This window comes from Barbus barbus (genome assembly GCF_936440315.1).
Source record: "Barbus barbus genome assembly, chromosome: 42".
NCBI classification, from domain to species: domain Eukaryota; kingdom Metazoa; phylum Chordata; class Actinopteri; order Cypriniformes; family Cyprinidae; genus Barbus; species Barbus barbus.
The window spans coordinates 4,811,559-4,827,288 of record NC_136720.1 but is presented as its reverse complement, the minus strand read 5'-3'; the positions used below and the strand labels follow the sequence as shown (position 1 = coordinate 4,827,288).

Here is a 15,730-nt window from a genome sequence, read left to right as displayed (position 1 = left end):
TAGGGGTGTTGAATTTATTCAAACAATATGGAATTAAATTATGGAAATCGGAAAGGGGAAACAAAAAGAGTGAATTAAAAGAAGAAAGACCACCTCCATATGCACCTTGCTGTGACCAGGTTAACCAGATGCCTCTATTACAGGGAAAAATAGATATAAAAGGGCCCATAGAATTTGAGGGGTATATACATGAAACAAGCTCAGACGAAGAGATAGAAGAGCAGAGCTGCCCAGAATCATTGTCATTAGAGAGTAGGGAGAAAGAATATGCTTGCAGGGTCGTGAAGGAGGGGCTGGAGCCACAGGAGGAGGGGCAGTGGACATCTACACCAGCGCCACAGCCAAGACAAGAGAGAAAGAGAGCAACCTACAAAGAAAAGTCAAGGATTGAAGGAAGGGGGGCCAGAGACTACAAGGAGAAAAAGAAATCAGGTGAGCCTCTCACACACCGTGAACTTACAGCAATGTTAAAAGAAATGGAAGAGCGTTATAAACACGAAACAGCAGCAGGTGGAGACAGCGAGAGAAGTGAGGAGAGTGAGTCTGAAAGATCATCTGAGGAAGGAGCGCCCTCTGCTGACTCCATACAGGAAGAACTGGCTGAGATGGAGGAAAGATGCAACAGGACAAGAGAGAAAATCAAGCAAGCTATCAACATGACAAGAGAAGAATATGATCAAGTAGAGAGATCATTACAACAAGAAGCAGATGAATTACTGCATCTTCAATCAAAGCAGCCTCATTCAAGTCTACGTTACCCTGTCCAGCGGAAACAGTACAAACAAATTGAGGGGATACTGACCTTGCAAGACATAGAGCCACTGGAAGATCAGCATCAAGTGCAAAGGCAAAGAAATGAAGACAGATCAGCACGGACGATGAGATCTCCAACAAGAACAACAGAAGAAGCCAAGGATGGTGAATCAAGACATCAGTGCCCTATTCTCATCAAGCAAGGGCATGCCCAATATATACCGTGGGCTAGTCAAGATTTGGACTCTCTAGTATCCCGCCTCCCAGATATCCATGAAGGAGCTGGAAAATGGATCAAAACAGTGGAAGAAGAAACAACTGGAAAACTTTTGGCACTAGGTGACATCAAAGCATTGCTTGTAAAGTGCCTAGGAGCCTCCAAGATGAATGACATTCTAAAGCAGTCTGGCCTTCTGCATGCAGTGGACAGACCAAAAGCAGATGGAACCTCCTTTGACAAACATCGACGTGATATTTGGAGGGTACTGAGAGCTGAGTACCCAATGCAAACTGACCCAAGCTGCCTGAAGGGGGAGCCAATGGGAGAAACAGAAAATCCCACCACTTACATTCAGAAACAACTGAGACGATGGAAAGAAGAACTGGAAAGAGATCCTGAACAAGGCAGAGTACTGACAGCACTCTTCAGGACTGCAATTGTGGAAGCCATGCCTGCATCAGTAAAGCTGAAGCTGGAAGATGTGGTAGGTCTGAATTCAAAGTCACACAAAGAATTCAGAGACCATGTGGTTCATGCTGTGGAACAATACAGAAAGCAAGAACTGAAGATGAGAAACCAAGAAAAAGAACTACAAAGAAAGCTGACCAAAATGCAACTTGAAGAGCTCCTGAACAAGAAGAAAAGGATCCAAGCAGTACAAAAGGAAGACTCATCAGCTGTTATGGCACCTGTCAACACTTCAGTGCCAGTCAATCCACCAGCACCAATGAATGTGACTGCTGCACCAGCAAATCAGATTGTGACAGCACAGGCGCCACCTGCTGGACCAAACAATGGACCACAAGGACAACCAGTGGTCATATATCTCAAGCCAGAGCAAGTAAACAACAGGAATTGGAACAGACCGCAACAAGGAGGACGTGGTAGAGGCAGATTTAACAACAATCAACAGAGACCAGGAATATGCTGGGGATGCAATCAGCCTGGACATCTTAAAAGAGACTGTCCCTCCAATCCTTGGATGCAAGACCAACTGATGACATCAGGGGTTAATTATGAACAACAACCAGTACAGACCCGAGCTCAAGGACCTGTCAACCCGTGGCGAGGTCCTAATCAAGGTTACTAGGGCTGCCCAGAGAATCCTGAGGGAAGAACCAACTTCCAATGATATCTTCGGATGCTGATCAAGAACCAATGTTGCGAGTTAATATCGAAGGAAAACCAATAACTCTTATGCTCGACACGGGGGCATCGTACTCATGCTTAAATCCAAGATATGCCTCGCACCTCCCCATGTCTGGAAAATATATAAAGACAGTAGGATTCTCGGGAGTGACTCAGCTACTTCCTATGACGGCCCCTGTAAGCATAAGCTTAGAAGACACAGAAATAAGATTACCAATTTTAGTTTCAGAACATACACCTGTCAATTTGTTGGGTAGGGATGCTATATGTAAATTGAAAATGCAAATATGGTGTACTCCAGATGGAATTTATATAAATGATAAGGCGGTGAGACAAATGAATCTGACAGATTTACAACAGACACAAGAGCCATGTGCTAACATATATTGGTTAGGAGATTTGAATGAAGAGGTAGAAAAAACACTTAGCAAATGGGGAAGATACATAAGAGAACAACTTTGTGAACCAAGTCTACCAAAAACTGAATTTCATTGTACTATGAAGTATGATGAAAGCAAAGACCCAGAATTTGAAAAAAGGTGGCTAAAAGACACAAAAGGGTTAATCATCCCCATGATGTCACAATATATAGTGATAGGACCAAAAGGTGCAGCTCTGCAGGTAGATAGAGAAGAATTCATTGATGAATGGTTTGATGTGCCTAATTCAGTTCCCCATGTTACTCTGTATGTAAATAAAGACTGTGTTTCCAAAGACTTAGGCCCCATGATGAAAGAAGCAGAAAAAAGTGAATGGGAAGCTACAGAAAATCCTCTAATATTTCAATCAACAGATAACCTGTATCTTAAGATTTTATGTGCAACTCTAATGATGGGAGGTCCTAGAATGATTGTAAATACAGAAAACAAACCAAAGGTTGAGGAACATCAAACAAAACAGACTGAATTAATAAGAGAAATGGAGAGGCAAGTGCCATCAGAACTATGGTCACAACATGAAACTGATGTAGGGCTAGTAAAGTCAGCTAACCCGGTTAGAATAATACTTAGACCTGGAGCTACAGTACCTAGGAAAAAACAATACCCTTTGAAACCAGAAGCTGTAGAAGGAATAGAAAAGACAATTGAAGGGTTAATGACAGCAGGAGTACTAATTGAAACTAATAGCCCTTGCAACACTCCAATACTGCCAGTAGCTAAAGCAGATAAATCCAAGTGGCGTCTGGTGCATGACCTGAGAGCAGTAAATGAGATTGTGGAGGATTGGCCTGCGGAGGTTCCAAATCCGCATACGCTGCTAACCAATGTTCCATCTACTGCTAATTATTACACTGTGATTGATCTTTGTTCTGCCTTTTTCAGTGTTCCCCTGTCAGAGGAAAGCAGACCATTGTTTGCGTTCACCTATCAAGGTAAAAAATTAAGTTATACTCGAATGCCCCAGGGCTTCAAGCACTCGCCCCACATTTTTAATCAGGTATTAAAGACAGATCTAGAAGATCTCAGACTAGATAGTACCTTGATACAGTATGTAGATGATTTGCTTCTTGCTTCTGCAACTCTGGAACAGTGTCATCAGGACTCAATTAAAGTGCTCACTAAATTAGCGGAAGGAGGACATAAGGTGTCCAAAGACAAGCTCCAATATTGCCTGCCACAGGTTGAATACTTAGGACGCACAATAGCACATGGGATGAAAGCGATATCACCTAGTCAATTAGAGGGCATTAGCAAAGTGCCCCAACCCCAAACAGTAGGGCAAATGATGACTTTTTTGGGAATGACAGGTTTTAGTTCAGATTGGATTGAAGACTATGCCATTAAGACAGCCCCGTTAAGAGCCATAATGAAACAAATGGGTCATCAAAATCTTAGGGCACCATTGACATGGACAACAGATGCATTAATAGCATTTGAATCATTGAAAAGAGAATTGCAGACTGCACCTGCATTAGCAACGCCAGTATATGACCAAATATTTCATTTGTATGTTGCAAACAGAAAAGATGGCTATGCATCTGCAGTACTTATACAAGAGACTTGTAGTGGAAGGAAAAAACAACCAATTGCCTACTACAGCACAAAATTAGACAGTGTGGCTGAAGGATACCCGCCATGCTATCAGCAAGGATTAGCAGCAGTATACTTTGCATATGAAAAAGCCTCTACAATAACTATGGGGTATCCAGTCATAATATATACACATCATAAGATAGTAGAGTTGTGGGAACAGGGTAAATTCGTTCTTACCCCTTCTAGGTGTCTGGCATATTCAACATTATTGACCTTTCCAGATATAACGATAAAGAGATGCACAACAGTCAATCCAGCCAATCACATGCCTTTGCAAGATGAGGGAACACCTCACGAATGTGTAGCTGACTCCTTAGCATTCACAAGATTAAGACCAGACTTGGAGTCAACACCCATCTCTGAGTCACATGTTGATTATTTTGTGGATGGATCATGTTTCAGAGACCATTTAGGTAATCATGCTGGATTTGCAATTGTAAGACATGACAGCAATAACTTTATTCCAGTGGTGGTGCAGCATTGTGAACAACCATGCTCAGCACAACTGGCAGAGTTGAAAGCCCTTACTGAAGCCTGTAAACTGGCTAAAGGCATATCGGGAAATATTTACACCGATTCTGCATATGCTCATGGTGTATGTCATCTTTTTGGAGCAGTTTGGAAACAAAGGGGCTTTAGGAAAAGTGATGGCACACCAATACAACATGGTGATCAGATAATTGATTTAATAACAGCTATGATGCATCCAAAGAGATTGGCCATCATTAAATGCCAGGCACACAAGAAGGGCAATGACTTTGTGATTAGGGGCAATAATGAAGCAGATAAATATGCTAGACAAGCTTCAGGCTGCACTACAGCAATAATGGCTCCGTCTGTTTTAATTCAACCTCAGCCTCAATTAGCAGATGTAGCACGGATGCAACAACAAGCTACCCCATATGAACTCAGTGTATGGCAACAGAGAGGGGCGACAAGAGATGCAAATGGGCTTTGGCGGTCACATGAAGGACAGATGATAGCTCCTACACCTTTGCTTACAATCCTGATCTCTGACGCGCATGGGTTTGACCATTGCGCGAGGGGGGAAGTGATTAGAAAGGTAAAACGCCAAGGATTTTGGTCACCTTATCTACAAGCAATGGTGGATGAGTATCTGTCTGAGTGTGACGTCTGTGCCCAAAATAATGTAAGAAAGGGAACAACAGCTCCGGTAGGTCATATTCCTGTCCCGGAAGGACCCTTCAAACATTTGGTAATGGACTTTGCAGATATGATAAGATCTATCAGAGGTAAAAGATATTTACTGGTGATAATTGACAGATTTAGTAGATGGGTGGAAGCTGTTCCATCAGCAGACCAAGGGGCTCAAACAGTGATTAAATTTTTGACCAGAGAAGTAATTCCCAGATTTGGAATACCATCCCAAATTAGTTCAGACAATGGATCAGCATTCATTCAAAAAACAGTAAAGGCAGTAATACAACAGTTAAGGGTAAAGCAACGTCTAGGTTGCGTCTATAGACCTCAATCGCAAGGGATCGTGGAGAGGGTTAACGGGACTCTCAAGGCGAAATTGAACAAAATCTGCGCCGATACAAAATTGAATTGGGTAGATGCACTGCCTTTGGCGTTGATGAGTTACCGTATGCAAACAAATAGGATAACAAACTTAACCCCACATGAAATGTTGACAGGTAGACCAATGCCAGTCCCATATTTGAGAGGTCCATATGAAGGACCGCCCCTTGAACAGTTGCAAATGGAGTTAAAAGCATATATGAAACAACTGACGAAAATTCATGAAGCCATCCATACACAAGAACAGAATAGAGGTCCAAGAGAGGAAGAGGAAACACCTAGTGCTATACAGCCTGGAGATCAGGTATATTTGAGGGTCTTTAGACGAAAATGGAATGAGCCAAGAAGGGAAGGACCATACACTGTAGAAAGAGCAACCCCAACAGCAGTACAGGTGGAAGGTAGCACAACTTGGTACCATTTAAATCATTGCACTAGAGTACCCAGATTGAGACCCAGAAGACGAGAAGAACAGATAGTAGATGAGGAAGAAAATGGGCAAGTAGAACCCCCTCCAAGAGAGCAGAGTCCTGAAAGTTATGGGGAGGGGGAAGAAGGTAGTAATGCTGACGAACCTCATTTCAGGGAAACAGAGCGCGCAGAGGCCGCAGCACTGACTGAAGATGGGGTGCAGTCTCCAGAAGTGGAACATGAAGGTCAGGGTGAAACTGATCGTGCTCTTGGTGATGATATATCTGCTGCAGAGATTGCCCAAGACACGGAGCAATCCACAAGACCATTCGAACCACAGCCATCAACTAGTGCTCAACCCAGATATCAACCTGATGAATTCCTCACGCTTGATCCAAACACCATTGCTGAACTATTCTCTTAGGGGGACTGATCAGAAATCAGGTATTTATGCAAACGAACATGCTAGAAAGAGGTCAGCAAGGAGGGATCACGATAATGCCAAAACATTAGATTTAAAGAAAGAAGGACTGCTAGAAGCAGCTCATGACAACGAGTGGTTCAAATGGGCAGAATTCACTGCAAAAGGAGCAGGAAAAGATAGTTGTGTGTTTTGTTCTCCATCCCCTCTCGAAAAATTAACAGTAGTGCCAAGTCCCTATGATTTTATCCAATGTGGTAAACATTATTCTCAATATTGTAAAGACACTAAAAAAGGGGTACGTTATCTAAATGCCACATATTGTCCAGCAGAATGTTTACTTATGTTAGGAAATAAGGGCTTCTATAAAGATTTTGGCAAAATAAGAGTAGGAAAAGAGTGTAATCAGATGAACATTAGAGTTGCTGAAAATAAAAGAGAGATCCCATCAGCTTATGATATTGATTACACATTAGATTTTGAATGCTTCAACAAAACCCAAGGAAAACATAATATGGGAGAATTCAGGGGCAACTGTGCGGTAACTTGGCATATGGATGTATTTATGTTTCGAGATCCACATGTAGTCAAATTTGATAGTATAGTGTATGCTACTGCAACTGTAAAAACAAATATGACAATTGTGAGATTAATAGACAATTGTGCAGCAGCTACAATTCACTTCCCTGTTACTTATTATCTACAGGATCAAACAGAAGCAGTAGCAGATTACTATTGGATGTGTGGAGGAAAAAGATTACTAATCACACTCCCAAAAGATTGGAAAGGTATCTGTACTAGAGTAAGATTGTTGCAAGGAATAACAATAATTGAAGGAGACATAGATAGTGTAAAGGATCCCAAACCACAAGGAAGCAGAGCAAAGAGAGCGTATGCTCCAGATCCAGATGTATACTTAGATGCAATTGGCCAACCTAGAGGAATACCAGAAAAATTTAAAGCGAGAAATGAGGTAAAGTCTGGCTTTGAGTCTATACTTATATGGATAGCCACAAACAAAAACACTGAATGGATTAATTACATTTACTATAATCAGCAGAGGTTCATTAATTACACCAATGATGCCTTAAGTGCTCTTGGAGAGCAACTAGATGCAACAAGCAGAATGACATGGCAAAATAGACAAGCATTGAATTGGCTATTGGCGGAGAAAGGGGGAGTTTGTGTGATGTTTGGTTCTGACTGTTGTACCTATATCCCAAATAATACAGCACCAGATGGATCATTCACCCAAGCGATGGACAAACTGAAAAATCTGAGAGAAGAAGTAACCTTGAATGCTGGAGCAGATCTGCAGATTGGAGACTGGTTAAATTCAATTTTTGGGTCTTGGAAAGGGTGGTTGATTAAGGTGGGCATCGTAATAGCTATTGCTATTGTTGTGTTTTTTGTATTGTTTTGTTGTGTTATACCTTTCATCAGATCCATGCTGGCCAGTGCTGCAGCCAAACAGATGCTAAGCATATCAGTAAGACCAACCGGAGTTGACATTGGATATGCTCACGGATACACTGTGGGCCCTGGACTGGACGAACTAGACGACTTTGACCTGGAAGAGACTATTCTGTGAAACCTTTCCTGAAAGAACAACGGAGTGGTAGGGAAGGGGTGCCTTTTAATTTTTTATATACTTCTTTATTTTCACTTTTGTAGATATATTAGAGGTGTTGGATAGTGTAGGGAGAGAGATAGGGGTACTATGTATTTTCCTTTGGCATATGCCCCTTCCTGAAGTCATTTACTCCTTATATCATTTATATTTCATTTATATTGAAATTTATTTGCTAATCTTAAATGTATAATGTGATTAATGAAAGAAAAAGGGAACGATAAGGGTCTGAAGCAGGTCATTGTCCATGTTATGAGGCATTGCAACCAGAAAAAGGGAATGACAAAGAAGGATTAATTGGTATCTGAAAGGTGATTGAGGGTCTGACCCAAGTCAGGAGTGCAATAACAGTGTTTATTCATTTAGCCCAGCCTTCAGAGATCAATATGTATTTTTTCTATACTTATTTTTTATGCTATTACACTAACATTCCATTAGTTACTATAACAATGATTGCTGTACACACTGGGACATGCCGCCAGAAAGGAAGAATGAAGGATCGACGAGCACTTCAGTGCTTGGCAACATGAGTAGATTCAACTGGGGTTTAAAAACCCACCATCTACTCCAACACCAGATAGGGCTGGAGGAAGCTCCTCTGGCAACGAAGGATAACATCACCAGATAGCGCTCTGGGCTACCGGAAATGCCTAGAGTTCCTCTGGCTGTGAGGGACAAACCAGTGTTTTAAATCGATTTTCCAGATGTGTTGATTAATCACTCATATATTCTACATGACCATGATAACCATGGGCAAGGCTTGAACATTTTGTGCACACGCTTACACACATATCGATGATTGAATTGTTGTTCCCCAAAAGTATGTTTAGATGGGAAGACAGATTCTTTTACTCTCCTCTAGTCAAGGGTGAGGAGAGATGTTTGGGTCTGGCTTCCTCTGGAGTGCGGTATCATGAAGAAACCATTTGATAAGAGGTTATGAGAGGCCACACATTGGCTGAAAGAGGGTATAAACTGAGGGGTGGACTCATGGAACTGCACTCTAGGTAATGGACGTGATGGTGAGACTTAGTAAGTCTCAAAGAGGGGAATAATATATTGTATATTTTGTTTACTCACTATAACATTATCTTATTCAAAATAATAGACATGTTTAAAAATGTAATACATGTACTGCCAATGCAAGGTGTGATATCCTACTATTAATGGTCTTGGAGTGCCATCTACTGGTCATACTGAGTATAAAATGTTTTGAGGGATGTGCGACGGTCAAGGGTACAGGTGTTGCCTGTGAACTTAGAATAACCCGAGGAACTTTGGGTGACTTCCAGAATATGACAAATACGTGTAAACAACTGTGATGAATGTCTTCTGGGAGCACTGCCAACCAATGGGAGTAGAAAAAGAACTTTTACTTTTTAAAAAATGGCGAATATGAACGGATGACACCATTAGAATTTAGACCAGGTGGACTAGTAATTAAATGTGGTAAAATAGACAAGGCCAAATAAGAAAAACAGGAACTACCAAATATGGGCAATAAAAAGCATATATATCCTGTACTGACACTCACAAAACTGAGAAGCAGTTTGATGTGGTGGCTGTGTTCTCGGCTTTGTTATCTTGTTATAATAAAGTCTTTTCTTTCACATTTGAAACTCTGCTGTTTTGAGCCTTTCTAATTGCACCAACTGAGATCCAGACTAGACAACTCCGGCGTGCCACGACACCCATCACCACTGATTTGTCTCGGCTGTGTCTCGTTTGCAGCACCTGCTGCAGCTCATCATCTCAGCTACTTATACTCACCAGTTCTTCTATCCGTTGCCAGATCGTTGTTGATGTCTTCCAGTGTGGTCACCTGTTTCCTGTTCCTGTTGGCGTTCTCTGTTCCGGATCACTCAGCACTCACGGATTATCTCTTCACTTCGGACATCTGTGTGTCCATCAAGGTTCCTGCGTCAATCACCATCATCCTGTGTTTCCACCTGTGTTTCTGTCTGGCTTTTAATAAAGCTCTCGTTTCCCTCGCTACTGCTTCCTGATCCTTTTTACGACGTGACACTAACCCGATCTCATGAAAGTGCGTATAGCACGATTTTCTGTTCCAATTTGGCGTAATATTTATATGCAGGAATTGACTTTGGCGAGCAAAAGACTGATGAATTCATAATTAATGGCATTGCTGGTTCAGTCGATATAAATACAGGACACATAGGCCTTTAATAACATAATTTAATTAACCATGTTAGATTTGGTTGATAGGATTATATCATACATAAAAAACCCTATTCATTATAAGATGACCAAATCACCTGCGATGTCTTACTGTCTTTAATTCTAATCATTATAAATGTTTTAATAGTTTTAGTTAATGATGAAAAAATCTAGTGTGTCCAAGCATGTTGTAAACAACAATCTAATTGTATTCAGGATCATTTTTATAAAGGATGGTTCGCACAACTTTTACAACATTTGTGTTTTAAAACCTTCTGTGATGCATAAAACTTCAATTGACTTCTGTTTGTTTTTAAAACCGATGTGAGATTTGTCAGATATGTCTGTGACAATCAAAAGCATGTCACAAATGGTGTTAGTAGAGCTTAACTTGATTTGAAACCACAAAATTCCTTTATAATTGATTTGAGTCTATATTTATTTTAACAGACAAAACCTGTGAACTTGCTTACGTGGCGATAGCTTGAAGATCAAGTAGCACAATATGAAATGATGGCTATATTTGTCATTTTTAAAGACCCGTTTCATTGTGAGTTCACGTAATGTTAAGAGCTGGATCCCTAGATGGGACAATTTTGTCTCTAGTGCTGTCATGCGTACAGGACAAAAAAACATTGATGATGCACTTATTACTTCAGAGCATCAATAAAGCTGTTAGATTCAGGTGCATGAGGGACATGTCTTACATACACAGGTGTTTTTGATTAAGGACTGAGATAATCGTTTTTATATGATATCATGTGTTCCTCACTTTTCGTTTTCATATAGCAGCCAGTAATGTGAACTCGCAGGGTTTGTTTAAAATCTCTGGCACCTTGTTCTTCTGGTTTTGCCTTCTATGAGTGCAGACAGTTGCTTTCTCTTTTAAAACACATTCAGCCTGATCATTTAGTACAAATTAATGCAATAAGAACTTACAGACCAGTCAAAAATAGCTGTGAAAACAACGTAAAAGATAGTGGTGAGTTACACAGCAATGTTGTTGATTTAAAAAAAAAATTTTAATGGGTCTGGTGCTGCAAATACCAAACTAAAATTCTATAAATGCTGCTCCATTTTAGGAGAGTAATGTTGCTACTACATTCAGACAGTTCACATTCTGAAACGATCTGTGCATGATTTCTATTGGATGGTTTCTTTCACTAAAACATGCAAACATAGTCTACATTCAAGCCAGTATATCATATTTCTTTATTTGTTAAGACTCAACCATGGCTCACAGACATATGATACATATATTCCTCTGTATTATTATTGTATTTAACTATAGAATGGCAGAAGAGACCTGGTATAACATTAAAAAACTTTTGAAAGAAATTAACTTCCTGTTGTACTGGTCTTGTGTTTCTTGCAAGATTTCATGTGGGTGTTACTTTGATTTGCTATTTCTATTTAAAATTATATATATATACAGTACATACACACATATATACATGCAATACTTACACTATTTATATATATATATATATATCTTCCTGACTAATTGCGTGTTGTCTGGTCTTGACTTTGGTATATGATTCCCTAATTTTTCATGATATCAAGTTCTGGTTTCATATTTATTGAAGATCCAGTGCCTTTTTTTAATGAACAGAAATCCATTCATGTATTCAATTTACAGCATGTCTATTTATGCTTTTATGTCGTGTTAAGATACAGATTACATCTTTATTATGTAAATTTATGCTGAACAAACTCGTACTGCTTGGGTGACCCAACAGGTTTTGTGAGTTTAAAGAAGATCCCACCCACATTTTGCAATAAATATAAAGACAGCCCCAAACATAAACTGGTGAGCAAGACAGGGGACTTGATGTCAACAACAATTTTGACAAAACTGGTGCTTAATTACTTTAAAAATACAATAAAACAGGCATGATTTCCTCCAGAGCCATGTTTTCACTGATAGTACTCTCAGGTATGGAATGTTTTTACTTATTTTTAATCTTTATCTTGGTTATTTAAAAATATATGTGGAGGGACGGGGTCCGGCAGTCGACCACTGAAAAATACTTCTGTTTCTGCATTCTTGCCAAATTATTCCTTTTTTTCTTATGTATGTGTGTAAGTGTGTGTACTGCAATGGTAGCAGGAAACTCGGTCCTTTTCACAGGCTCATTGTCACAAATGGGCTTTTTTGATTTGTGACCAGAATTTAGAACTTTGTCATTTTCTTTGTTTAAAATATTTAGATTTTGATTTCCAGTTTAAATTATACTTTGGTAGGTGGTTCTCTTGCCTTTTCTGTTATCACGTTCTGGATGCATGCATCACGCTCTTGTAGAAGAGGAACGATGAAGACGATGATAGTCCAATATAACGCTTAATAAAAATCCAAGAAGATGAAGCTCAATTCAGACACAGGGAACCACAAGCAACATGAAACAACATAATAGTTGGCAAAGACCTGTACAGAGAGGGGAACTTAAGTAGGTTGAACTTAACTAGGGAGTTATCATGGTGGCACCCATTGGTTGTTCAGGAAAAAGCTGGATAAGAATGTGCAGGTTATTTTTGGCTTGATGAGTGCAGTTTTCTTTTCTTTGACACATTGAAACAAGTTGGAATTGGACATATATCATATCATATCAAGTCAGCCATAAACATGATTTGCTAGTTGGTGGCAGAAGGTATTAAGTAAGGCACATTCTCATTCTGGAGAGCATTTCGTCGGATAAAAATCAGTGCAGTTTGAGATGAGCCAGCTTTATAACATTAAAAAATTAATTAATTTATTGTCTTCAGAATGTGCATTTCTTATTTGTAAATCTTAAATCATTACTGAGCTACCGGAACTACTGCTGCTCTTTCTTGTTAATGTGTCAGATGTGCCAGTGCAGTTACAACCATTTGGCTTATGTGTCATTTAATTTCCTTAATTTTCCAGTCTAAAACTAACCAAAAGAAGCCAGAAGTTAATTTTGATCCCATTTATGCACTAATGTCTCCAAAAGTTGACACATATGAACTAAAACACATAAAACTTTAATGTTAGGGCTGTCAAGCTTTCTTATGAAAAATATTATGTATTATATTTGTATGATATAAAGTAAGGTTCATGTGTGGTTGTAGATCTAGACAAAACACTTGTTATGGCCAAGGAAGGAAGGAATTAAAAAAAAAAAAAAAAGGGAGTTTTGACCTCATATTTTGATACCGTTTCACGTTATAGAAAGAGATTTTTCTTTCTTTTCTTGTTTTGAATGTACAGATCTTTTTGAGAGTCCCAGTGGTGTATTTGTATATCTTTTAGATAACTATTTTTTATTTATGTGGTTTGGACCTTATACTGATACTGTACCCATCAGGATAATTAATAGTCAGTTATCACGGATATTATAGAAATGAAGTTTCATGCAGACTTCGAATGGCTGCTGTGTATACGTGACCGTTAAGTTCAGGAGATGAATTCAGGTGTCCCATTCATCACATTATAGCTTTCAGAAAGGTGCTCGCAAATGCCCCCTTTGCACCCTCGATGTGCACTTCTGCTGAGCCCACACTAAGGCGAGCTCCACAGCAGACTTCTACCCGACAGTCAAAGTAGCAATACGTTACAAAATTGTGGCCTCTAGTGTCTGACAATGGACAATTTTGTGTTTTAACAGGTTTCTTTACCCTCACACTGTGTGCCTCTCAGTATGTCTTTGTGAATGAATCCAAGACTTGGGCAGAAGCTCAGAGATACTGTAGAGAGAAATACACTGATCTGGCCACCATTGAAAATGAACAACAGACGATCCAGTTATTGGACACAGTGAATGATGTTTCCATTGATTTGGCCTGGATTGGACTCTATGATGATCTGAACAGTTGGAAATGGACTCTAGAGGACAGTGACTTCTTTAAGGTTGGAGAGAAAGACTTCAGGAACTGGAATAACCCAGGACCAATCAATTATGGAGAACAAAGTCTGTGTGTTTATATAAGCAGTGGGTTATGGTATACAGCAAGCTGCTCCAATGCGTTTCATGCTACGGTCTGCTATGATGGTGAGCATAAGATGGTGAACAAAACTGAAAACAACTAAACCATCCTTTCTCCGAACAAAATTTTATTTATATTTTTCAGGAAGAGAAAATGCCAGTGAAACTTATGTTGTTATTTACGAGTCTAAAACCTGGATTGAAGCTCAGAGTTACTGCAGAGAACATCACACAGACCTCATCAGTATCAGGAATGAGACTGAAAACCAGAAGATCCAGTATTTATTACAAGATTTTTATTATTATAATGTTTGGATTGGACTGTACAGAACCTGGTCTTGGTCAGATCAGAGCAACTCTTCATTTACTTACTGGAGCACATGGCATCCAGATACTGCTGGATCCTGCGCTTCAGTGTCATTTAGTGACTCTGGGAGCTGGACTGATGAAGACTGCAATTTTGCATTTCCTTTCTTTTGCCACAGTGGTGAGTACAGTAGATCTTACAAGCCTAAAGATCATTCTAATAATTTTAATTCCATGAGAATAGGGAAATTCACAGAACAACTGTAACTATGGTGGCCGAGAGAGCTACACACGCTGCAACTTAAGAAAACACATGCAAACAGAAAAAGCACTTGCAAATTAAGAAAACATCTTCATCAGTCTGACAGCACATGTGCTACAAATACAACACAACCAAATACAGAAATTATCTGCAAGTAGCACAGACCACAACGGAACCCTTATGAAAATTAACCATGGTTTTGCTACACTTAACCATAGTTTAACCATGGTATGTGTGCAACAGTTCTTAAAAAAATAGTAATCAATACACCAAAAAAAAAAAACTATAAGAAAACCATGGTTCATTTTCGTAAGCATTGTTGGGGTCCCCTTGAATCATTTCCCTTACAAAAATTAACCATGGTTTTATCAGAATAAAAGTGTAGTAGCCATGTTTTTTTATTTTAAGTATTTGCTACCATTTGTATAACCACAGTTTTACTATGAATATCATGGTTTAACTATGGTAAAGTGTAGAATGCCATGGTTAATTCGTGGTTACCATGGTTTAACTGTAGTAACCATGTTTTATTATTATTATTATTTGTAGTAAAACCATGGTTAATTTTCGTAAGGGCTCCATTGTGGTCTGTGCTTCTTGCAGCACATTTCTGTATTTGGTTGCATTGTGAGTATTTGCAGCACATGTCCTGTCAAACTGATGAAGGTGTTTTTTCTGTTTGCATGTGTTTTCAGTTGCAGCACGTGTTGAGCTCTCTCGGCCACTGTATTTAACAATAACAACGATAAGTAACAATATAGTTGGAATCAATATTAGAATGATTTTTCCAGATGATGGGTGATAAAAACTTTTAATTTAACAATTAGCCAATCAGAATCCACTCTACTTTAAGAAGTTTGAGCATTTAAAGTGGCAGACAT

The 15,730-nt window shown here is 39.4% G+C and overlaps 1 protein-coding gene across 1 annotated transcript in view; it reads left to right on the top strand.

The window, feature by feature from the left end:
- Positions 1-6,570: 6,570 nt before the first annotated feature.
- Positions 6,571-15,730, top strand: part of LOC306861463 (macrophage mannose receptor 1-like) — a gene marked incomplete at both ends in the record, with an annotated part of 28,892 nt that continues 19,732 nt past the window's right edge. The window contains 2 exons of the mRNA XM_079403714.1: positions 6,571-6,583; positions 13,964-14,266. Of these exons, the coding sequence (XP_079259840.1) occupies positions 6,571-6,583; positions 13,964-14,266 (316 nt within the window). The remainder of the gene's footprint in view (positions 6,584-13,963; positions 14,267-15,730) is intronic.